This window comes from Vipera ursinii, assembly GCF_947247035.1.
Source record: "Vipera ursinii genome assembly, chromosome: 4".
Lineage (NCBI taxonomy): Eukaryota > Metazoa > Chordata > Lepidosauria > Squamata > Viperidae > Vipera > Vipera ursinii.
The window spans coordinates 31,145,998-31,171,831 of NC_139514.1; the positions used below are offsets into that span (position 1 = coordinate 31,145,998).

The 25,834-nt window shown below is 42.4% G+C and overlaps 1 protein-coding gene across 6 annotated transcripts in view; it reads left to right on the top strand.

The window, feature by feature from the left end:
- ST3GAL6 (ST3 beta-galactoside alpha-2,3-sialyltransferase 6) overlaps positions 1-25,834 on the top strand; it is a 56,946-nt gene that overhangs the window by 20,848 nt on the left and 10,264 nt on the right. For 5 of the 6 annotated variants that reach the window (XR_014492349.1, XM_083361343.1, XM_083361340.1 and 2 more), the window contains 5 exons: positions 9,687-9,786; positions 15,424-15,483; positions 23,515-23,618; positions 24,695-24,758; positions 25,549-25,647. Coding sequence is in view for 5 of the 6 variants with exons in the window: in XM_083361340.1 (XP_083217466.1) it covers positions 9,687-9,786; positions 15,424-15,483; positions 23,515-23,618; positions 24,695-24,758; positions 25,549-25,647 (427 nt within the window). In the remaining variant the exon portion in view is untranslated. The remainder of the gene's footprint in view (positions 1-9,686; positions 9,787-15,423; positions 15,484-23,514; positions 23,619-24,694; positions 24,759-25,548; positions 25,648-25,834) is intronic. The other variant, XM_083361341.1, reaches the window with a different exon arrangement.

The window sequence follows — 25,834 nt, forward strand, 5'->3', positions numbered from 1 at the left end:
TTTTAAAGACCAGCTGTGTCAGGGCCAATTGTGCATCAGGACGATGGTCATTCCATAAAATGGGGCTGAAATGATCATAAGCATGGCTTTTAGCAAGGGCATAATTGGTATATGCTCTTGGTAGATGATATTGTACAAAGCATCTCCCCCACCCAGCCATAGCTGCCACCTGGAATTTCTCCTTTCAGAAAAAGATACAGTCATGTATAGTTTATAATGATTATTGTCTTAGTGCAATTTGGCATAAAACCTGAAGGCATGATTTAATATGTCTTTCATGACCTTAAATGGATTTTGAGATTGAATTTACATGAATTCATGAATTTACATGAATTCATGAATACATGATTGAATTTATACTGAGCCTGAATCCAACAATCTTACACTATAGCAAGAATTTTCATAGTGTTTCACAGAAGCCTATGGTTTTCTGAGAATTACTGTAGGTGATAAAGTGCCCCTCCCCCAGTTCATTTGAATACAGCCAATTTTCTATTACTAGAGTTTTGCCTTTTGAGGAGTTCCAGGAGATTCTATTACCTAAAAGTTTGAAAATCCCAGCCTACTGTATAGCACAATGTATGAAGCAAACCACAATTGAAAAAATTACATTTTGTTGTTTTTACCCTCTTTAACAAGGAAGAAAACTTGATAGACTATTTAATAAATGATCAGTTTCTTCCCTGATATATGGTGTTTGTATAACTGAAAACTTTAATCCTTTTATTCTGGATTCTTCTGAGGGGAGGGTAACTATTGAATCAAAACTGATCAAGAAGAGTGAATTTATTATGTATTCACACAAGCAAATTGGTGAGGTCATAGAAAAACACTAAAACATGCTATAAGATAATTCATTCTTTAAATAATGATTAAACTATAATAAGTGAAAGTTACAATATAAAATTGAATACAGGAATTGCAATGTAATGATTATGCTGATTATATTATGATTATAGTATAATAAATGAAAATAAAATATTAAAGCATAATAGCAAAAGACACATTGGTTAGAATCAATAAAAATGGAATAAATCCCAAATCTTATAGTTAAAACATTGTAAATATTTAAGCAAAAATCAACCAAACTTGTAATTTTTTCAGTACAAAATTCAAAATTTTCAGATTATTTTCAGGCATAGAAAGGGTTACTGATGGCACAAGCTATTAAGTTTACTTCTTGTTTTGCTCGATAAAAAAATACAGGAAACCAGAAGTTGCTTTCAAGTTTTGTGTTTTTATTCAGCTGAACAAAGACAGGCTTCTCTAAAAGACAGAAAAAATCCCGGATATCACAAAAGCCTTATTTTTATACCTTCTTTGATTACATAAGCAATTCACCCACACACAAGATAAAGATTTTGCCCTTTAAGGGCGGCACACTGTAGATAAGAAGGAAGAAAGCAGTAGTAGCTAAAAATGTTCCCTTTTGGGTGTTTCCCCAAGACATCATATGTTTCCGGGTGGGTTAGGATATTGGGTGTTTCCTTTGCTGTCCTTTTATGACCTTGCGTTCATGGTTCTGCAAGTGGCCAGAGATAGCGTTGCCATCTGCACATATTCACAATTGATATGGTACCCTAAGTCCAGGCCAACAGTTTATTTTATTAAACTCAAAACTGATGTACAATATATACGTTATCTACCCATCTAGCAATCTAAGAGCAAACAAAAGCCAAATACGTTAAAACTACTTAAAGCAATAAATGCTGTTGAGGCTCCAGTAAAAGCTTACAATCATCCAAGAACTCCCCATGCCAGCTCTGTCAACATCCTGATTCCAGTGTCTGGAGGAAAAGTCGGGTCTTTACATCTTTTCTGAAGGCCAATAGGATCAGGGCCATCTCTGAGGACAGACTATTCAAAAGGTAGACACCATGACAGAAGAAGGTGTGTTTCAGAAGCCCCCCCACCAGACCATACTGCTTCACTGAGGGTTCCCCGAGCATAAGGATTAGCAGAAACCATGCCATGCAAGTTTTAAAGTTGACAATCACCACCATGTATTGCTGGTCCATGGTGTGCCTTCTACTTCCCATGCTTCTTGCACTGAATACAAGACTGGGTAAGAAAACGTTATTTGCACATCTTTTATAGACACACACACACACACACACACATGCTTAAGAAAAACTATTACAGCCCTGTATGACGATGTAAGAATTGTACCTTTTATTAAAGAGACAAAAACCTACTTGTTCAGAAAAGCTTGAGCATGTATGTACAATAGGCTTAATACAAAAAAAAAATAAAAAACTCTCAGTTTGCATAATTTTTAGGATTATAGTTATGTGTCTAGACATGTAAACCAACAGAACAGAAGCTGATATCAAGTAGATGTATTATATAACAGTCATGCTTCTGTAAAGATTAAATTTAATTAAAGTTAATATACTAAATTAAGGATATTTATACTATTGACTTCAATGAACTTGGACACACCAGTGTATATTTAATTATAACTATCGTATTTATGTGAGTATTGAAATATATATGTAAGTAAGGCTTTCTTCATTGCAATGCTGTCTATCATGGGTGTCAAATTCACCACATCACGTGATGTGTCACGACATATCGTGACTACTTTTGCATTGCTGGAGCTGGGGCGAGTGCGTCCTCCATATGATGCAACTGGCCCGTGGATGGCAGTTTGACATCCCTGATGTATATGAATTTTTCTGTAGGTAATTATCTCACAGAATGGAATTTTCTTCTGGCGTATTTGAAATACATTTTTTATTTATTTTATTTTATTTTAATTCCATTTATATCCCACCCTTCTCCGAAGACTCAGGGCGGCTTACATATGATTTACATATGATTTACATGTTTACAAACACAGAATTGTATTGAAGTATATTTGGGGGGGGGGAGAGTACCAATAAATAATGCCTTTGACTTTTGAAATAATGTGCTTTAGCTAAAAGCAATTGACTATCCAAGGAAGCCAGAAATTCAGGTTCAGCTCTACTTCTAGCTTGACAGTTTTGAGTGAAACGGATTATGAAGTAGTCCTGTTGAATGGAAGTGCCAAGAATGTATTGAAACTTTGTTGGCTGGGTTATAGTGACAAAGCATACATGTAATCTTCCATTTATAAATTATCACTTAGAGACTGTTTAAAATTATGATGCAACCCCCCCCAAAGGTACCACCCAGGTCCAAAGTTCCTACACTCCCATGGTCACATGACCATATTTCATGGGCTTAGCAATCGGCCTGCACTTACAGCCATTTGCATCATTCCATGATCACATGACTGTAATTTATAGTTTTTGCTGAAAACCGATATTTGCTTCTAGTTGTCGTCAAAAATGCCCCACAGTGAACAATGGGTTTGCTTAATAAGTGTGACATTTAATGACTGGATTAACTCAACAGCCATGGTGATTCACTTGATGACCACCAAAAAATACATAAAATTGGACAGATTCCATTACAGTTGTAAGTCGAGGACTACCTCTAATCATATTAAGAGTAACAGCAGCAAGCATCCACATCTGCTGATGAGGCAGAGCCACCTTCCTCTGATTTTCTTTCTATTAGCCATTTTTCAAGGAGCCCTAAGGGGACAATAAATACATTATTAGTATCTTTCTTCCAAAATTGGCGTACAGGTTTTGTTTCCGACAAATAAAAATATCGGAGGAAGCTTTTTGACACACACACACACACTCAGAAGTAGCCCTTGAATTTGTTTAATGTTTGCTACAAATAGGTAAAAAAGACACAGTTCTTTAGATTTAAGAAAGAAAAATAGATTTTCATGAGTGAAATAGCTTTAGTATCCCCATGTTTGCAGTTTAAAGCTAATTCTTTGCCTTAAATCAGGTCTTATTTTCCCTTCTTCCATAACCATTATTTGATGGACAAACAAATACACATATTCAAACAAAATTTTAAAAAACCCTATTATTTCTGTTCCTGGCTGTTCTCTAAAGATCTTTTGGATTTCTCTGTTTCTTGTCCTTCTTTATAGAATGGCTGATTTAATCTCAGGCGGTCTCTCCACCCATTCATCCAAAGCCACTTAACAAACCAAACCAAACATGCAGAAACTTGCTGACTTCCTTTTAGGAATCAAGAGAAAGATACTATGGTTTGCTATTGTTGCTGCTGCTGAACTCACAAACTACTTCAGTGTTCTATAGATAAACTGGCAGCATTGTTTGTTTTGCTCTATGCACAAAAATATTTTAGAAATCCAAAGAAATCATTGGTTATTAGCATCAACCATCATTGTCCAGTTTACAGCGATAAATGGAAGCAATGTCAGCAATTTGGCTCTGAATAAATAATTACTTTGCTTGAAGTATCATGTTTGACAAAGAGTTCTGCCCACCCATTTGCCTTGCTTGTGTGTCTATGAATTTAACTTTGTAATTGCAGTACAAAGGTTGTACCTGATTCTAGTAAATTACTGATGGGGGTAAGAATCCCGGGCTTTGACTTACTTCTTAATAATATAAAAGGTTGACTAGTGGATTGAGGTGCATCACTGGACTCAGGAGCAGGTAATACTTCTTTATAGATCATATAAAGGGTTATTCATGTTCTAAAACAGAGGTCCCCAACCTATGGGCCATGGCCCTCTAACAGGCTGTGGCCTCTTGGACACCGGGCCACGTGAGTAGCTGGGAAGTGCACACATGTGTGCACGTGCTCACCCCCCTCATGCCACCGTTGCTGCGAATGTTGTGCAAGTAGTGGCAGCACCGCTAGTATTGCCTGGGCAGCAGTATTGCCATGAACCTTGCACAGGGAGCAGCAGTGCCACAAGTGGCAGGTGGGCAGTGGTGTGCCACACACAGGTGGCGGCATTACCATGAACCTTGTGTGGGTGGTGGCAGCACCGCAAGCGGCAGGTGTGCCGCAGCACGATCCTTGCACAGGATTGGCAGCATGAGTTTTGCACTGGGGTGGGATCATTGTGGGCTGGAGCGTGATCCTTGCATGGGGGCGGCATCGCGAGGCTCATGCTGAGGTGGCATTGCTGCAGGACATGGCTCAATCATGTGGGGCGGCAGTGTGAACCTTACGCTAGGGGCAGCATTTCTGCGGGCCGTGGCACAAGCCTCGCGTTGATGGTAGCATCGCTGCAAGCGGCAGCGCCACAAGCCTCAAACGGGCACTGCCATCATTGAAAGCATCGCACGCATGCTCACAGTCCCGTTCGCATGGTGCGCATGCTCGCAGCCTGTTTGTATGCATGCACGCACATGTGGCCACATTCACGTTTGCACATACATGCATAAGGAGCCCGCCCCTCCCTCTCCCACCGGGTTGCCAATCCAAAAAGTTTGGGGACCCCTGTTCTAAATTGAAGGAGGATAAATATATTGAAATTTAATCTCAGGCAAACTGGAAGATAGATAGGGAAGTTAAATTGGTTGGAAGCATTTGAATAATTCTGGACAAAGCTATTTTTATTTTGAACACTAAATTCACAGCTTAGATTTTTCTCATAGAATTTGTGCTGTCCAGGTAGATGGCAGTGGTGGCTGTTGCTAAAAAGTGTTTTTGCCAGTTTAGATTAATAAACTCGATGTCACCCTTTTATGGTTTGGCAGTGTTTGTCTCAATTGCACATGCTTTGGTACATCAAGTCACTTGTAACATGATTTATTGAGCTGTCTAAAAGTAATTTGGTAATAATTTCTGGTAGAGTAGAATGCAACTGACTAGAAATTGTTGCGCATGGACCATTCTGCAGTATTCCAGTCCTGTAACGGCTACACTACCTGCCTGTTCTCTTCTAATGTTTAAAAAAATAGTTGTGTTGACCTTTAAGATAGGTGAGTATATCCACATGAGTTTGTTCAGGAAGTGGAATTGTGACAGGAGTTCTGTTTCTGAATCCACTAATGCTTTGGTTGGGAGAAAAGACTAATGCTGTTTCTTGAAAGAGATTTTTGATGAGCTCTAAAGGGATTTGTTATTATTAAGCTCACCCCTGGATAAACACTACATGGTCATCTTTCGTTTCTAAAATAATTAGTGATCTCATACTAATTGGTAATTTGATGTATTTGTATTCCTTTAAAGCAGGCATGTCAAACTGCCGGCCCACAGGCCAGATGCATGGTACTGAAACCGCGCCCACCCCATTGCTTGCAATGGGGAAAAAGTCGCAATACATCGCAAGTTTAACATGCCTGCTTTAAAGACTACCAAAACTATAAATGTTTTAATAATCAAATTTAATAATGAAATTTATAGAGCCACCCATCTCACCATATGTGAGATTATATATATTAATAATGTTTTTATTATATAATGCATAACATTATTTTGGTGTGGTTATTTGGGGAATACTTTTATTAAAATGTGGAATAAAAGTATTTTAAATAAATCAGTCCAGAGTTAAGATATAACTTCGGTGTTGCTGCAGTCATGGGAAATAGAAATTGTGCTGCTTTTAAACATAAAAACGATTGGGGTGTTGTATTGGTGCCTATTCGATTAAGATGCCAAAACTGTTTTCAGGTAGACTTTTTAGTGTTCAATACTATGTAATATTAATTGCAGCAAATTAATAGGTGTTGTCTATTATGGACATCTATGTTGTCCAGATATTGTCATTATTTTATGAGTTGAAATTCCACACATTGGACAATATCAAGGTAAGATATGGGTATCATAGAATAATTTTTCCCCAATGTGGGACTGGTTCACTTTTAGTGAGAATCTTCACAGCACTTTTTCTGTTTCTTTCTAAAACACCCCAGTGATTGCAAGCAGGCATATGAGAATTCTACATACCTGATTTTACTTTTTAAAATGTTTTTCCAAAACACTGGAATTCAGGAATTTCAGACATCAAGTTTAGAAACTAGTTCAACACTTCTGTTTTTAGTCCTCCAAAATGAATACTTTTAATGAAAAAAGTTACTTTAGTAAGCTTCTAGATTTTATTTATTGTTCATTTATATGGCTACCCATCTCAGACAAGTGACTCTGGGCAATTAATTGGCAATTGGCAGGTATTTTAAGCTATTATCAGCCTACTTAGAATATAATGTTGAAATCACTAGTTTACCATAGCTCAAGTTACAATATGGCATTTAAATAATGCCAACTTCATCCAGTATTAGGAAGTATTAGAATACTGGTATGATGATAATAGGGTTTCTTTCGTGGTTATAAAACACAGGAAACTGATATTGTGATTTTGACTCAAATTCCATAGCTGAAATGTGAATAAAACTAAAAAAAAATGCAGACTCAGGTGTACAAAAGCCCCGCATGCTTACACATTATTCATTGTTGTATTCTGGAGCCTGATGAACATAGTGGCAATGGAAGGGAAAAAAGGTTGTATGTCATGTATGTAGAACATCTGGGTAATATTCTACTTATTATATGTGAATTGGCTGCAACTGTTAACAAAAATGAAATACACAAATGGTAACATGCTGTTAGACAAATGGATAGGGAGTGTTGTGATGCAAAAGAAGGCTTAGGCCTGATGGAAAACTGGTGAAAAGGTAATATTGCATTATTTTCATTATTTGAAATACAGAAAGAGCAGCATTAGCATTTTTTCTTTTTTTTTAGCTAATGCCTTTGACACATTATAGTACTAAAGTTTCCTTCCCATTTTAGGAAGTTTATACTCTTTTACCCCGAGCCCACCCCGCCTTAAATAAAGCAAAACAAAAAACCTGTTCCCTTTTACTCTGCTTCAACATTAGTTACTTTTTCTTTTTATTTGGAAATTTGTGTACTGATTGTATCTCGTGTTTCTTTCTATTGCCACTAGCATAAGATGTTCTGCTTTCAATCCTCTTAGTCTATTCTAGTATTCTCAATACTCATACCAGTACCTTTTCATTAAATAGTGAAATTAATTCAAATCTTGGTTGGGATAATTGTGGTATTTACAGATTGTTGTCACTTCTGTAGTTACATCATTCTTGTAGTTGAATTTTTTTTCTCCTTTTCCTCCTCCTTCAAATGGAAACCCCCCCTACATTTTCTTATTATTTTTAGTCTATTGCAGTATGTATCAATTACTACACAATTTTTCTATTCATTTTCTGTTATCTGAGACATGACTGTATGAATGTTCTATTAAATGAGACGTGTTATATTGAACATGCTTGATAATTAATCTTTCTGTTTCATTATTTATCCAAGAATACTTCTTTTCATATTGCTTCTTTATAGAGTGGAGATCCACCTGTGGCAATACAAATATAAGACCATCCCTCACTAGTTTCTTCATACAGATAGTCCTCCGTTAATGATCATAATTGAGGCCATTGCTATGCGATCTGGTTTTAAAACAAAAAAAATCACATACCATGCTAACTTAAGATGACAGGTCTGGCAATTCTGGTTGTAGTCATTAAGCAAATCATGGCAATCACATGATCACAGAATGACTAACCATTGTAAGTGTTGTATCTGTCAGAATCCATTTATATCATATTCATAAATGTATGTTTAAAACATTATTCCATGGATTCTGCCATCTCCCGAGGAGGAGGGAACGAATTTGTATTGAGCCTGTATTAGGCATTTCAAAGGAAAAGAGAAGCCTTTTGAACTGGGGGAACAAAAGGGGGGGTTAGGGTAGGAGCATCTGGCTTGTGTCACAGAAGAGAGCAATAAACATAAAAGGTCCTAAGTTCCTTTTTCCCACGAGAGGGATGATACGAGGTAAATGATGGGGGACTGACCAAATGGGGTTAAGGGGGGGTTGAACCGGGAACTCTTTATAAGGGTTTAGTTTGTAGAACAATATTAAGTCCTGTCTTGTATTCCTATAACCAAGCATGTCATAGTAAAGATTCCTTTTGGACTAAGATTTGGCTCCAAGAATTTTGTTTTCCTAAGACGTGGTTTGGGGTGGGTCCTGACAGTATCCACAGTTCGATTGCCAAGATTGTTCACAAAAAGATACAACATAGCTGCAATAATTAATGACTCAAATACTTTGCAAAGTTTCTTACCCTTTTCCTGCATTAGATTAAATGAATCTTAGAACAATGCATATAACACGCTTTTGATAGTCAAGAGCGCTACAAAAACGCTGAGTATGATTATAATTTGATTCTGAATCAAAAAATAGTCAAAACAGTGGCTGCAACTCAGTAGTTAAAGACCCACCTTCTTTATTACATTGCAACGGAGGCAAAACACAATTATAATGCTATCTTGGCTTTTTTTAGACCCACCCAGATATCCCTGAATCCTGAAAATTTTTCTAAGTGTTAACATATTTAAGAAATTAATTAATGCTTAAATCCATGGAGTAAGTAGAAATGTGAAAAAGGTGTTTCTGTGTTAAAAGATGTCCATGAACAGATGATTATGGGATAGGATAATATGCTGTGGTTGAACATAATACATAATAGATCAGCAGTGTGTTCGGGATCCTACCCTCTCCCCCCTCCCCCCATGAGAAAATTCATTTTTAAAAAAGTGTTTGATTTAAAATCTCAGTAAGTATAACTAATGGCACAGCATAGTCATAATCAAAGAGTAAATAAACACCATTATATAATGGAAGCCCTATAGAAATAAAGATTATTTGCTTATACTTGAAAGTCTGAGAAAGAAATTATTCATCAGTAAATAACTAGTGAATCGTATAAATTAAGAGTTCTTTTCTACGTACTGTACTCATGCCTACAATTAACTTTTAGAGATAAAAGCCTCATTTAATATTTGTGTTTCAGGCATGCTGGTCATGAAGCAGATCTTATTCATGATTCTCCTGGGTGCTGGAGTGATGTATGCTGTATTACACAGCAACCTGTGGAAGACCAACAGCTTGGGGTAATGTCAATATATTCCTAGATAAGCCATCTTTGTCCTGATTATTTGTACATGTGGCTAAATTACGTGAAAGACTTCTGTAATCCCTGTGACATTCAGGAGCTAGAAAGCAGGTTGCTATGTTTAGGAAGCAAAGCTGTTGGAAGGGTAGAACAAAAATGAAATGCAACTTAGTGCAGAATTACTGCTGTTCTAAGTGCCAAGTGTATGCAGGTCAAGAAGACGGACCTGGAACAATTGATTGGTTCAAAATACGACAAGGCCATATATTTTCACCCTGCTTATTTAACTTATGTGCAGAGTACATCACGTAAAATGCCGGGCTGGAGGAATCGCAAGCCAGAATTAAGATTGCCGGGAGAAATAACACCACAGATATGCAGATGATATACTTTAATGGCAGAAAGTGAAGAGGAACTAAAAACCCTCTTGATGACAGTAAAGGAGGAGAGTGGAAAAGCTGTCTTGAAAGTAAACATTAAAAAACTAAGATCATGGTATCACATCCCTTCACTTCCTGGCAAGTATAAAGGGAAGAAATAGAAACAGTTAACAGATTTTATTTTATTTTTTGGACTCCAAGATCAGTGCAGATGGCAGTTTGCAGTGATGAAACTAAAAGATGCTTGCTTCTTGGGAAAAAGGCTATGGCAGATCTAGAGAGCCTATTAAAAAGCAGATACATCACCTCAATGACAAAAGTCAATACAGTCAAAGCTATGGTTTGCCCAGGAATAATGTATGACTGTGAGAGTTGGCCTGTAAGGAAAGCTGAGCACCAAAGAATTGATACTTTCAAATTGAGATGCTGGAAAAGATTTTTGAGAGTCCTTTAGACTGAAAATAAATTAAATCAGTTATCCTAAAGGAAATCAACCCTGATTGTTCTTTGGAAGGTCAGATACTTAAGCTGAAGTTCAAATACTTTGAGCACTTAATAACGAGAGGACATATTGGAAAAGACCCCGATGTTGAGAAAGATTGAAGGCATAAGGAAAAGGGGATTGCAGAGGATGAGATGGTTAGCTAGTGTCATTGACCCAATGAACATGAATTTGGACACTGGGATGACAGTGGAGGACATGGGGGCCTGGCGTGCTATGGTCCATGGGTTGTGAAGAGTTGGACATGACTTAGCAGTAAACAACAAGTGCCTCATTGTTTTGCCACAGTAGATTCAGGGACTAGGAGGCAATGAACATATAAATGAAAGGAAAGCTAAAGTGATTTATTAAATAAGTTAATGGAAATCAAAAGCTCTAGTTAAAAAATGTAAAGAAGATTGATGTGGAGCTAAAAATAACTATAGATCTCTTCTCCTGCCAAGTACAGATAGTCCTTGACTTACAACGGTTCATTTAGTGACCATTCAAAGTTACAATGGCACTGAAAAAAAAAGACTTATGACCATTTTTCACACTTAGGCAATTGCACCACCCCCATGGTCACATGATCAAAATTCAGATGCTTGGCAAGTGGTTCATATTTATGACGGCTGTAGTGTTCTGGGCTCCTTTGCCCATTTTATGACTTTTCTTGAATTATTGCATTTGTTAAGTTAGTAACATGGTTGTTAAGTGAATCTGGATTCTCCATTGATTTTGCTTGTCAGAATTTCACAAAAGCTGTGACCTTCTGACAAGCAAAGTCAGTGGAGAATCCAGATTCACTTAACAACCATGCTACTAACTTAACAAATGCAATAATTCACTTAACAACTATGGCGAGAAAAGTCATAAAATGGGCAAACTCACTTAAATGTTTCACTCAGCAACGTAAATTTGGGAGTCAGTTGTGGTTATAACTTGAGGACTACCTGTATTCCTTTCTCAATGACACAAACCCCAAGGCTCATAGATAGTTATCTCCTTCCAGGAGCTTTTGTAGACTAGAGGGGCTGTGTAGTATGAAACTGCCTTTGGACCTCAAAAAGTCCCTGAAACACCAGGGTTTGTCTCAATATGCCAGGCAGCTTGGACACCAGCATGGATGCTTGTGAGTAAACTGAATGGGGGAATGCATTGATCCCATATCCTGTCATGTTTCTGGGGCTTTAAACTTTTACAGCCCTTTGTGGGGGGGGGAAAGCATGAGCTTAGCTTTGTTGAATTGGGAGTGGGAGGTGTTCCTGCCTTGCTGCAGCTGTTTTTCCCAAGCGCAGACAGCAACTCCATTCCCGCATAATTCCTTATATTTGTTTATCAGGTGCTAGGTAGTACCAACTCAGAGATTTTCCTCCTCCTTTCAGGTGCCTGACTTTGACAGAAACACCTTTTAGAAATGAATGACATTTCATTTGGTTATATATAGTTGCTCAATTTGTAAAACCAACTCTGGGTGGCTTACAAAGATAAGGGTATTAAAAACAAAAAAACAAAAAAATATCAAGAAGAGAAAAACAGTAACAATATCCAAGGCCGGGCATTGCATATTCTATTCAATATGCATTGAACATTCAACATTTCTAAACGGGCTGATCCCACACTCTGACCAATATCCCTGAAAACAGGTCTTCAGGGCCTTCTGGAATGCCATTAGAGTTGGGACCATCTGGATATTAGAGGAAATGGTGTTCCACAGGGAAAGCACTGCGACAGAAAAGGCATGCTTCCTGGGGTCTCACCAAGGAACCGAAATGTCCAGTTCTGCTAGATCTTATGGGACCACCAGAGGCAATTGGAAACGGGAAGCTCCACAAATAACTCAGTCTTGTACTTGGGAGAATTTTATAGGTGATAACCAGTCCCCTGAATTGTACCCAGAAGTCTTTAGAGAGTGGGTACATCTCCCAAAGTAGTAGAGTTATGTCAGCATACTAAGCTGCACCCAGTGTATAAGATGGATTGGGGCAAAACTGCATTTGTTATGGTCCAGTTATTCACTGGTAACCATGAGATTCTCTTGCACTGCCCCCTGCCATAGGGTGCTGGGGCCTATTGAATTGGTCCACCCTTGGTGACTTACGGTCCCAGATGTGCTCCAGAGAGAGCTGGGAGTTGTTCCTGATGGTCTGCTGTATGGTCTAAATGAGGTTTGGCCTTGATCATCACTTGGCATGAGAGGGTAACAAAGCTTTGAATTGGTTTGCACCCCTGCAACCGCTTTCCTCCTATGGGTTCTCGTCACACTTCCTGGTTTATAAAATAGTTGAGGCAAAGGAAATGGGAGAAGAACCATCTAGAGTGACACTGGAGATCAGTGAAGGATGAACTCAATTGAACATGGGTTAGAACTGTCTTGGTCTTGAGATCAGGGCAGTGAAGCATCAGTACTTCTTCATCCTTATTGTGTTCACAGATAGCTGTCTGCTGCCTCTGTTTAACCCAAGCGGTCTTGGGTAGAGGTCACTTGGAGATTTACCTGCACAGATATGCAAAGGAATTTGCAAGGCATCTATGAGACAAAATTGCTTGGATTCATTCCCAAGTAGATGTCAGCCTTGGTGGAGGTCCTGTGGAGATACTTTGGCATAGTCTTCCATGTTATTTGGGAATGGTTTGAAGTTGTGGGCCTAAGGAACTGGACAGGTACCTTGCAATTGTGAGCTTGGCCACTTGCTCATTATATCCATGTCTCTCCTGACTAGCTAAAGATGCCCAGGAAGTGACATGTGGTTGAGTTCTGGTGATGGCAAACTTCCTAGAGAGGGGATTGTTTCTTCGCCTCTTAAAGAGGTGTTGGTTTGTCCCCTTTGTAAGATGCCATTGCTAGACAATCTTTATCCAGCATCCAATCTCCCTTTCTTAGGGAAAATGGTGGAAAATGTGGTTGCACACCAGTTTCAGCAGATCATGAATGAAATTGTCTAGGATCTGTCCTTTCCCCAGGTTTCAGAGGAGCATTTTATGCCCAACTTTCCCACCTGGCCAAGTAGAAGGCATGCTGTGAAAGTTAGGGTGTAGTGGTGAACCCATGACTTTATATATTTTTCCTTGGTCCTATCTGATGATGCTGAGAGTTTTAATAATGGCTTTATTTTTACTTGAGGGATTTTTTGTCATTAGCCACTTGGGGCCTTCAGGAATGAGTAGCAGGCAAGTATAGTAAATAAACATTATAGCTCCAGTTGCATTTTTTGAGTCTTCTAGGACCATCGGATTATGTGGTATATAAATAAATACTTTTAAATAAACACTTTTAAATAATAGCACCAAGGGTATTGAAACAAAGGCCGGATTGTTATCTATAAGAGATGCTTTAGCAAATCCTGCCCCTGAGCAAGAGGTTTGAATAGATGATTTCTACAGTCCTTTCCAAATTGATAATTAATTTTAAGTATAATTTTTCCAACTGAGATCATTGCACTTGGTAGCCTAGGACAGGGCTTTGGGTACCACCTGTGGTACATTGGCACCTGGCAGGTGATACGTGGCCATCCTAGAAAAGTGGTAGTGGGGGAGGGGCATGAGGTGAACTGGTGGCAGCACCGCACAAGCCTGAATGAGAAATGGCTGGAGCTGCAGGGCTGTCAAGGCTCAGTGGAAGCGCCAGGATCAGTCCTGCTTTCCAGCTGATTGGCGCTTCTTTGTGGCTGTCAGGGCTCAGTGTAAGCAGCAGGATCAGTGCCAGGCTCCAGCTGGAGCTCGGCGCTGATCCTGGCGCTTCTGCTGAGCCCTGAAGAAGCACAGATCAGCTGGAATGTTGCAGCATCTCCAGGATCTTCTGATTTACATTCAGATGCTTGGCAACTGTTTCGTATTTATGACGGTCACAGTGTCCCAGGGTCATGTGAAGTGACCAAAACCTGCTGCAACCATCCAGCAGATGGGGAGGAATAAAAACCAAACTCCCCCCCACCCCATCCCCACTGCCAATCCTCAACAGAAATGCTCACAACAATGAAAACCTCGGACAGGAGGAAAAGCATGCTACGTGGGCAGGCAGGTGTCTTGCTCGGCTGTGGCTTGGGGGGCACTTTTTCAGTGCCATTGTAACTTTGAACAGTCACTAAGCGAATGTTGTAAGTCGAGGACTACCTGTACTTTATCACTTTTTTCCTCTTTTTTTTTTGGTCATCAAGTTTTTAACACCTTGCTAGGTGACTGGTGGTACTTGGATGTTGCCATATCCTAAAAGTGGTACAATGGCTGAAAAGGTTGAAAAGCCCTGACCTAGGAGAAATAAGTAGTATTGTTTGTAACTGGTAATTTGCTCTTTATATTTTACCAGTGCAATTACCTATTTCTAAAAAGGGACGCAGTGGCTCAGTGGGTTAGGACGCTGAGCTTGTCGATCAGAAGGTTGGCAGTTTGGCGGGTCGAATCCCGAGTGCTGCGTAACAGAGTGAGCGCAGGTTACTCGTCCCAGCTTCTGCCAACCTAGCAGTTCAAAAGCACGTAAAAATGCAAGTAGAAAAATAGGGACCACTATGGTGGGAAGGTAACAGCCTTCTGTGCGCCTTTGGCATCTAGTCATGCCGGCCACATGACCACGGAGACGTCCTCAGACAAAGCGCTGGCTCTTTGGCTTTGAAACAGAGATGAGCACCGGCCCCTAGGGTTGGAAACAACTAGCACCTTTACCTTTACCTTTACCTTTTTAAAAAGCATTAGCAGGTTAAACTATCAAATTTTATATAAACTGGAATCATCACCTTCTGTCAGTCTATTTTAATACAATCTCTTCTTCCTTTTCTAGATTGTCCCTTCTGGATAGAAAACGTTGCAGTTTCAAAACCAATGTTTCTATTTTCAAAATGTGAGTAAGAAAAGAAAATGATGAAAATATTTAGATTAGTGATAGGGCTACATTCTCTTGAAGAACAAGCTCAGAACCATCCACATGACCCTTATCAAGTCACAGAGAGTTTAAATTCAATTGCCTACTAATGAAGACTTATCCAAAGGCCTAGCAACTTAAAATTCTAGAGCAGGGGTCTCCAAACTTGCCAGTTTTAAGTCTTGTGGACTTCAACTCCCAGAATTCCTCAGTCAGCAGGTTTGGAGATCCCTGTTCTAGAGTATAGATTACTATAATCTAAAAAAGCACCAATATCAATTGAACTGTGCCATGCCTAAACCAATATAATATTGACAGAGTACATTCCAAGTGCATTTTCTGCAGAAATGGCTACAAGAACCTCTTATTACCGTATATACTTGAGTATAAGCCGACTCGAGTATAAGCCGAGACCCCCAATTTCACCCCCAAAAACTGGAAAAAGTTATTGACTCGAGTATAAGCCGATCCGCCGTTCTGCAAGCCTCTGCCGCCAGCAGAGGCTCGATCCGCCATTTTGCAAGCCTGAATACACAGGAATACCCTGTGTAGCCGCGGCTCGTCGGCAGGTCTCCGTTCCTCCTGCCGACCTTTGGGGAGGTTTGGGCGCCTCCCCAAACCTCCCCAAACCTTGGCAGGTCTCCGTTCCTCCTGCCGACCTTTGGGGAGGTTTGGGCGCCTCCCCAAACCTCCCCAAACCTCGGCAGGTCTCCGTTCCTCCGCGCAGACCTGCCGACCTTTGGGGAGGTTTGGGCGCCTCCCCAAACGTCCCCAAACCTCGGCAGGTCTCCGTTCCTGTTTGGGGAGGTTTGGGCGCCTCCCCAAACGTCCCCAAACCTCGGCAGGTCTCCGTTCCTCCGCGCAGACCTGCCGACCTTTGGGGAGGTTTGGGCGCCTCCCCAAACGTCCCCAAACCTCGGCAGGTCTCCGTTCCTGTTTGGGGAGGTTTGGGCGCCTCCCCAAACGTCCCCAAACCTCGGCAGGTCTCCGTTCCTGTTTGGGGAGGTTTGGGCGCCTCCCCAAACCTCCCCAAGCCTCGGCAGGTCTCCGTTCCTCCGCGCAGACCTGCCGACCTTTGGGGAGGTTTGGGCGCCTCCCCAAACGTCCCCAAACCTCGGCAGGTCTCCGTTCCTGTTTGGGGAGGTTTGGGCGCCTCCCCAAACGTCCCCAAACCTCGGCAGGTCTCCGTTCCTTCGCGCAGACCTGCCGACCTTTGGGGAGGTTTGGGCGCCTCCCCAAACGTCCCCAAACCTCGGCAGGTCTCCGTTCCTGTTTGGGGAGGTTTGGGCGCCTCCCCAAACGTCCCCAAACCTCGGCAGGTCTCCGTTCCTGTTTGGGGAGGTTTGGGCGCCTCCCCAAACCTCCCCAAGCCTCGGCAGGTCTCCGTTCCTCCGCGCAGACCTGCCGACCTTTGGGGAGGTTTGGGCGCCTCCCCAAACGTCCCCAAACCTCGGCAGGTCTCCGTTCCTGTTTGGGGAGGTTTGGGCGCCTCCCCAAACGTCCCCAAACCTCGGCAGGTCTCCGTTCCTCCGCGCAGACCTGCCGACCTTTGGGGAGGTTTGGGCGCCTCCCCAAACGTCCCCAAACCTCGGCAGGTCTCCGTTCCTGTTTGGGGAGGTTTGGGCGCCTCCCCAAACCTCCCCAAACCTCGGCAGGTCTCCGTTCCTGTTTGGGGAGGTTTGGGCGCCTCCCCAAACCTCGGCAGGTCTCCGTTCCTCCGCGCAGACCTGCCGACCTTTGGGGAGGTTTGGGCGCCTCCCCAAACGTCCCCAAACCTCGGCAGGTCTCCGTTCCTGTTTGGGGAGGTTTGGGCGCCTCCCCAAACGTCCCCAAACCTCGGCAGGTCTCCGTTCCTCCGCGCAGACCTGCCGACCTTTGGGGAGGTTTGGGCGCCTCCCCAAACGTCCCCAAACCTCGGCAGGTCTCCGTTCCTGTTTGGGGAGGTTTGGGCGCCTCCCCAAACGTCCCCAAACCTCGGCAGGTCTCCGTTCCTCCGCACAGACCTGCCGACCTTTGGGGAGGTTTGGGCGCCTCCCCAAACGTCCCCAAACCTCGGCAGGTCTCCGTTCCTGTTTGGGGAGGTTTGGGCGCCTCCCCAAACCTCCCCAAACCTCGGCAGGTCTCCGTTCCTCCGTGCAGACCTGCCGACCTTTGGGGAGGTTTGGGCGCCTCCCCAAACGTCCCCAAACCTCGGCAGGTCTCCGTTCCTGTTTGGGGAGGTTTGGGCGCCTCCCCAAACCTCCCCAAACCTCGGCAGGTCTCCGTTCCTGTTTGGGGAGGTTTGGGCGCCTCCCCAAACCTCCCCAAACCTCGGCAGGTCTCCGTTCCTCCGCGCAGACCTGCCGACCTTTGGGGAGGTTTGGGCGCCTCCCCAAACGTCCCCAAACCTCGGCAGGTCTCCGTTCCTGTTTGGGGAGGTTTGGGCGCCTCCCCAAACCTCGGCAGGTCTCCGTTCCTGTTTGGGGAGGTTTGGGCGCCTCCCCAAACCTCCCCAAACCTCCCCAAACCTCGGCAGGTCTCCGTTCCTCCGCGCAGACCTGCCGAGGTTTGGGGAGGTTTGGGGAGGCGCCCAAACCTCCCCAAAGGTCGGCAGGAAGAACGGAGACCTGCCGAGGTTTGGGGAGGTTTGGGGAGGCGCCCAAACCTCCCCAAAGGTCGGCAGGTCTGCGCGGAGGAACGGAGACATGCCGAGGTTTGGGGAGGCGCCCAAACCTCCCCAAACAGGAACGGAGACCTGCCGAGGTTTGGGGACGTTTGGGGAGGCGCCCAAACCTCCCCAAACAGGAACGGAGACCTGCCGAGGTTTGGGGACGTTTGGGGAGGCGCCCAAACCTCCCCAAAGGTCGGCAGGTCTGCGCGGAGGAACGGAGACCTGCCGAGGTTTGGGGAGGTTTGGGGAGGCGCCCAAACCTCCCCAAACAGGAACGGAGACCTGCCGAGGTTTGGGGACGTTTGGGGAGGCGCCCAAACCTCCCCAAAGGTCGGCAGGTCTGCGCGGAGGAACGGAGACCTGCCGAGGTTTGGGGACGTTTGGGGAGGCGCCCAAACCTCCCCAAACAGGAACGGAGACCTGCCGAGGTTTGGGGACGTTTGGGGAGGCGCCCAAACCTCCCCAAAGGTCGGCAGGTCTGCACGGAGGAACGGAGACCTGCCGAGGTTTGGGGAGGTTTGGGGAGGCGCCCAAACCTCCCCAAACAGGAACGGAGACCTGCCGAGGTTTGGGGACGTTTGGGGAGGCGCCCAAACCTCCCCAAAGGTCGGCAGGTCTGCGCGGAGGAACGGAGACCTGCCGAGGTTTGGGGAGGTTTGGGGAGGCGCCCAAACCTCCCCAAACAGGAACGGAGACCTGCCGAGGTTTGGGGACGTTTGGGGAGGCGCCCAAACCTCCTCAAAGGTCGGCAGGTCTGCGCGGAGGAACGGAGACCTGCCGAGGTTTGGGGACGTTTGGGGAGGCGCCCAAACCTCCCCAAACAGGAACGGAGACCTGCCGAGGTTTGGGGACGTTTGGGGAGGCGCCCAAACCTCCCCAAAGGTCGGCAGGTCTGCGCGGAGGAACGGAGACCTGCCGAGGTTTGGGGAGGTTTGGGGAGGCGCCCAAACCTCCCCAAACAGGAACGGAGACCTGCCGAGGTTTGGGGAGGTTTGGGGAGGTTTGGGGAGGCGCCCAAACCTCCCCAAAGGTCGGCAGGTCTGCGCGGAGGAACGGAGACCTGCCGAGGTTTGGGGAGGTTTGGGGAGGCGCCCAAAGCTCCCCAAACAGGAACGGAGACCTGCCGAGGTTTGGGGACGTTTGGGGAGGCGCCCAAACCTCCCCAAAGGTCGGCAGGTCTGCGCGGAGGAACGGAGACCTGCCGAGGTTTGGGGACGTTTGGGGAGGCGCCCAAACCTCCCCAAACAGGAACGGAGACCTGCCGAGGTTTGGGGACGTTTGGGGAGGCGCCCAAACCTCCCCAAAGGTCGGCAGGTCTGCGCGGAGGAACGGAGACCTGCCGAGGTTTGGGGACGTTTGGGGAGGCGCCCAAACCTCCCCAAACGTCGGCAGGTCTGCGCGGAGGAACGGAGACCTGCCGAGGTTTGGGGACGTTTGGGGAGGCGCCCAAACCTCCCCAAACAGGAACGGAGACCTGCCGAGGTTTGGGGACGTTTGGGGAGGCGCCCAAACCTCCCCAAAGGTCGGCAGGTCTGCGCGGAGGAACGGAGACCTGCCGAGGTTTGGGGAGGTTTGGGGAGGCGCCCAAACCTCCCCAAACAGGAACGGAGACCTGCCGAGGTTTGGGGACGTTTGGGGAGGCGCCCAAACCTCCCCAAACAGGAACGGAGACCTGGGGAGGTTTGGGGAGGCGCCCAAACCTTCCCAAACGTCGGCAGGTCTGCGCGGAGGAACGGAGACCTGCCGAGGTTTGGGGAGGCGCCCAAACCTCCCCAAAGGTCGGCAGGAGGAACGGAGACCTGCCGAGGTTTGGGGAGGTTTGGGGAGGCGCCCAAACCTCCCCAAAGGTCGGCAGGAGGAACGGAGACCTGCCGAGGTTTGGGGAGGTTTGGGGAGGTTTGGGGAGGCGCCCAAACCTCCCCAAAGGTCGGCAGGAGGAACGGAGACCTGCCGAGGTTTGGGGAGGTTTGGGGAGGCGCCCAAACCTCCCCAAACGTCGGCAGGTCTGCGCGGAGGAACGGAGACCTGCCGAGGTTTGGGGAGACGCCCAAACCTCCCCAAACGTCGGCAAGTCTCCGTTCCTCCGCGCCCTGCCTGCCTGCTTCTTTCCGCTGCGGAAAGAAGCAGGCAGGCAAGGCGCGGAGTTTGGGGAGGTGCGCGCGCACCTCCCCAAACCTCCCCAAACTTCGGCAGGTCTCGGACGGCGGTGGCTTGGGAGAGGTGCGGGCGATCCCGGAAGCACCAAAGCCTCGGCCGCGCACAAGTCCTTGGTAAGTTTTTTTTGTTGACTGGAGTATAAGCCGAAGTGGAATTTTTCAGCCCAAAAAGTGGGCTGAAAAATTCGGCTTATACTCAAGTATATACGGTATTAGAAATAAGGTTTGAATATGTAACTGCTAGGTTTAACTTCTGACTTTTAATAGTACAAATGTTTTTTTACATCCGCAGACTTTTCTCACCTGTAGGAGTGCATTTTTAGTTTATTTTTTTAATTGATAATTTGGTTTATGCATTTCTAAAATGCAAATTGTTGAGGAGGGGGGGCGAGGGGAAATTTTTTTAGTATTTCAGATAGCAAATCTTTTCTGTCTTCCTGAAGATATGGGACATCAAATGTTACCCTTTGTGCATATAAAGCAAATGTTCTAATTTTACTATTGGGCTTGATTGGGATAGGGCTTTCTATGTCATATTACTTAAAGTGGTTGTGTTATCTCTTACTATTTATATTGCTACTACTGTACTGAAATATTTTATTTCCAAATGAATTTGCTTTTTCATAGTAAAAAGAAGATACATTAAATGCAGATTTAAATTGCAAATATGTGTCAAGTCACTATGAAATCAAAAACATAGAAGATTAGTTGGATAGGAAGATTGTGCCATTGTTCTATTAGCAGCAGTAAAAGTCAGGGTGAAAAGACATCAGTGTCAGAGAATCAATTTCAGGAAAGAAGTTCTAATTCAAGAGAAAAAGGGACCCTGCATTATGTAAGTGATATAAGAACATGTTTTTTCCACAGAATGCCTACTCTTCTTCAAAGTAAAGGGACCGTCTGTTTAGAAATATAATTTCAAATATGGGTTCTAATAAACACAAATAAGCAGTGACAAAAAATATGTTTTAAAATCTGATTTGTCACCCTAGACATGTGTATGGTATGTACATTAAAAGTTCTGATGAAATGTAAGTTTCTAAATATTTCTATGATTTTACAAACTGAATTTTGCAGAATAAAAATGTCCTAATACTGAACAGCTAATACTGCAAAATGAGCCACCAATACTGGCAATTGCATACATTTGGTCAACTCCTTAAATAGTTAAAGAAGCCAGACATGCCCAGATATACTCTTAATTCTGCCCCTTAATCCCAAATCTTTGTGCACATTATTTTGTCATGGGCATATCGTAATGCATTATTGGGAATGGGACAACTTGTCATGGCCAATTTGCTGCAGCCAACTCACCATGGCCAACTTGCCATGGGACAACTCACTGCGGAACAATTCCATTTAATTATTTAAAATAAATAAAGTTATCCCGTAGTGAGTTGGCCATGGTGAATTGTCATAGATCCCATATTATTACATCTGCTTATTGCAAACATAATTGTACTGAAATAAAGCCTAATACTTAATCTTCTAAATAAATTAAATAAACACATGTTCACAATTTTAGCATTGTTTTCATTGAATATATTTATCTTGAAGTTGTAGTTATTTTCTTAACATATATTGAAGCCTCTGTGGACTTCCTACTTACTTCTTACTTCTTACTTTGTATCAGAGTAGGAAACTGTTTGGAAAATGCTTACTTTATCGTATATTGGGTGTTCCCTATTCTGAAAAAATATTTTTTAATTTTTTTTGGGAAGTCACCAACTTCCCAAACAATAAGCTGACATAGTTATTGATATAACAACAATGTTCTAAAAGTCCATCTTCAGTTTATAGAAATAAAGCTATTTTATAGTTGTATCCAACGTATAAGAGCTAGTTTGGTGAAGTAGTTAAGGTACAGACTAGAAACCAGGAGACAGTATGTTCTAATTCTGCATTAGTCATGAAGGGTGATCTCGGTTCTAGGAAGAAGGTAGTGGCAAATCACTTGACATTGCTTGATCTTGCCAAGATAACTGCAGAGACTAATTGAGGCAGTCATAATGAGTAACACTCATTCAAAAGTGTGCATATATGTATATATATTATCTGAGGGCCAGAGATAAAATAGCTGGTCTGGTTATAGATATATTTCACATTGTACATCTGAGGATGTGAACAAACTGCTTACAAGTGTGGGGCATTTCATATGCTTCATTCAGGAATCTGTTTGTCTTGAAGGTGGAAATAATGAATTCCTAATTTGTACAATTGACCAGAACAAGTATTACCCAGGAGCTGGTGTACTATTTTTGAGCAAATTCTTAGACCAGTCAATATCTTCTTAATACAATGCTGTTTCAAAGGAAATTGTTTATTTGGATCCATTCCATAGTTCATGTCTGGTTTAGTGACAAAAATAGTTCTTGTCAGTGATATGAAGATTGATTCTATTGATTCTCCTAGACCTTTCATTGGTCCTTCTGGACTCTCTTACTTTCTGAGGAAAGAGAATTAGAAGATATAGGGCACTGAAAGTATGCTATCCTAAATCTTCAAAGAGAAGCTATGATACAAGATTCAGTAGGATTTTTCAAAAACTGGTTTAGAGATGCTATGACTTTTAAACTATGCTCAATGGAAATTTTGCCAGAATCTTTTAGTGAACTGACATGATATGGTGTCCCAGCTCAGTCTACCTTTTGGAAATTATATTGATTTGTTTTTAATAAATTCCTGATTGAAATGTCTTATTTTAGTCTTTTCTGATTAATGAGCTATTTCTCTATGATGGTTTCACTTTTTTCTGATTAGCAGTGGAACAACTTTTGTTTTTCAGTTTTAAGGACTATATTTCTCCTTTGATCTGCTAATTCAAATAAGCACATTCATATGTTTATGTGATGGTCTGCTTCATTATACTGAAATCCTAGTAAGATGCCTGGCCATCTTACTCATCACATTTCATTAGACAGTATGGATATCAGAGAAAAGGCCTTTTTCAATTTTCACGCTATATTTCTGGAATAAGTCTTTCAAAAATGTGTCTCTGTTCTTACAGAAAATCTTAGTTTTGTTGTTATTTCAGTAATTTTTTGTATTTATGTCTGTCAAGAATCTATTACAATTGTTATTTCCCTTTTTTGGGTTGTTTAATTATATTAAATTAAGAGTTTAGTTGGTGAGAAATAGGGTAGTCTGAAAAGCAGCGTAAAGTAACCACATAAATACAAATAGGCATTTTCCCCTTCTCTTTAGGGTGGATAACGTCTGTCCTTTCTTGTGCAAAAATAATTTTATTGATATATCTGCAAATCGTGGAAGTAATAAGTTTGAATTACCTTATGGAGTGAAGAATGCAGGTAAGTAAATGTTGGTATGTTAATGGTGCATGGGAAAAACACCCCCGCCCTCAGTCCATGGAAAAAGTGTCTTCCACGAAACGGGTGCCTGCTGCCTTAAAAGTTGGGAACCACTGCAGATACCATTGTATAACATGAATAGCATATGGTTAAGCTTCAGTTATGTAAGATGTGTTCTTTATTTTATTCAGTGGCATAGTGTTTTCAGAAGTGTTGCATAGAAATAGAATGAAACATAAATTAACAATATGCTTTGGCAGTAAAATTAAAAGATGCAGGATCTGCTTTCTTGTACTCCCTTCATTTGTAATACTGGGTAAGGCCTTCCTATATCTGTATACTGTATACTGAGGATAAACCATATGTATCTGAACAAGACCATTACCCCAACACTGAGAACTTGCACATATTTTTTTAAAATCCCATTTATATCCCGCCCTTCTCCGAAGACTCAGGGCGGCTTACAATCTAAGAAGCACAAATCAATGTGCTTAGCAATAGCCTTCATTCTATGTATATGCCTGCTTATTAGGGCTTTCGGCCCCCGCCAAGCGGCATTTTTACAAAGTCAGCTTATTACCCCCAACAATCTGGGTCCTCATTTTACCTACCTCGGAAGGATGGAAGGCTGAGTCAACAAATTGAGGACGTATGAAGTGCTTCTACTAAATATATTTGAGCAGCAGATCAAACTCGCTGAGAAGGGGATAAAATGTTTAGAATGTGTTTGGTCTGATTGCAATTATATGTTTAGGAATGTAATTAAATATCTAGAGATTATTCTGCTTCTGTCTTTTATATGATGCAATGAGAGTTGCCTCAGGATAACATTCCTTATTGTTGAATGTGGTGCTTAAATTCTGCTTGCAAGTCATGTTCATGCAGGTATCTAGATTGAGGTGGCCTTACTTTGTGTTAGGTCCAAAAATCCCCCAAAAACGTTCCTGCACATAACTCTGTTCTGCATGCGCTTTAATTTTACAGCAACAATAAATTATACTCAAATCAATTGTGATAAATTTTGTTGGGACAATAAAATGCTGGTTCTTTTTTTAAATAAAATGTTTGTGTTACAGAAATCTATTTTCAACAAGCACTTTCAAAACTTGAAAGCTGTGACCTGTTCCCAGAAGATAACAGGTGAAGATTGTATCTTTTATCTGATGTTAGAGAGCTTTGTAAGAAAACCCATGCATCTTATGATATAATACTGCTTTTTGTATTTCTTAATAGAATTCTAATAGCAGATTTTTTTCATTAACAGAAGCATTGTTTTGATGCTTTTGACAGTTCTTGAGTTGATAGTATAATCAGTCAAACTTAAAATGATGACCTAATTGAAAACTACTTAGCAAGCCAGTTTATGGGGCTTTCCAAAGCTGCAGACTTCTAAAGAGAAGCTTTGGCAGTCTTTCTTATATAATGCCTCTTCCTTCTCTCTCTGTGAATTAAGTGACATGAAAATGTAATTTTAAAAGTAGCTAATTTTTGCCTATCATCTTTATCTATTGTGCAAGATGAACAAAAATCTAAAATGAAATAAAATGGATCTTGTGATTGCACATCTTTTGCAGCTGAAGCAAAGTGTCCTCTGTCTCTTTTCCATTTCCTTTTTGCTCTAGTTTAACTGAAAAATAGCTTCGGAAACTGTGCTTACAAATGAGAAACTGTCAGGAATGATGTTGGTTGGGGAGCTCTGCCTCCTGCTTGAAAACCCATTTCAAATCCAATAGACTTAATCTGCAGCAATAGGTTGATTTTCTATCCTTTAAGTTTAGAGAGAATCCCTTTGTCTCCTTCCTCATCTTCAGGGCATCTGAATATGAACACTGATGGTAATATTTTCAGTGGATTACATTTAACATCGCCCTTCTGTTTGTAAAGACACATTTATTGTATAGTGCTTAATAGATGTGTTTTTATCCTTCAGCAGCTCATCCTGTAAAAAATGTATTGTGGTTGGCAATGGAGGAATTCTTCGAAACAAGAACCTGGGTCAAAAAATTGATGCTTACGATGTGATAATTAGGTAAAGAAACTTTCTGTTGTGAAACCAAGTATTTTGTCATTAGCTTTCTTTTGGGTATCATCATCATCCTGATGATTATGCATATAGGCCCCTATAATTATGAGGAAAAGAGGCAGAAAATGGCATACTGATATATAGCAGAAGGCAATGCACACAGATACTGAAAAAGTAACTTTATGATCTGTCT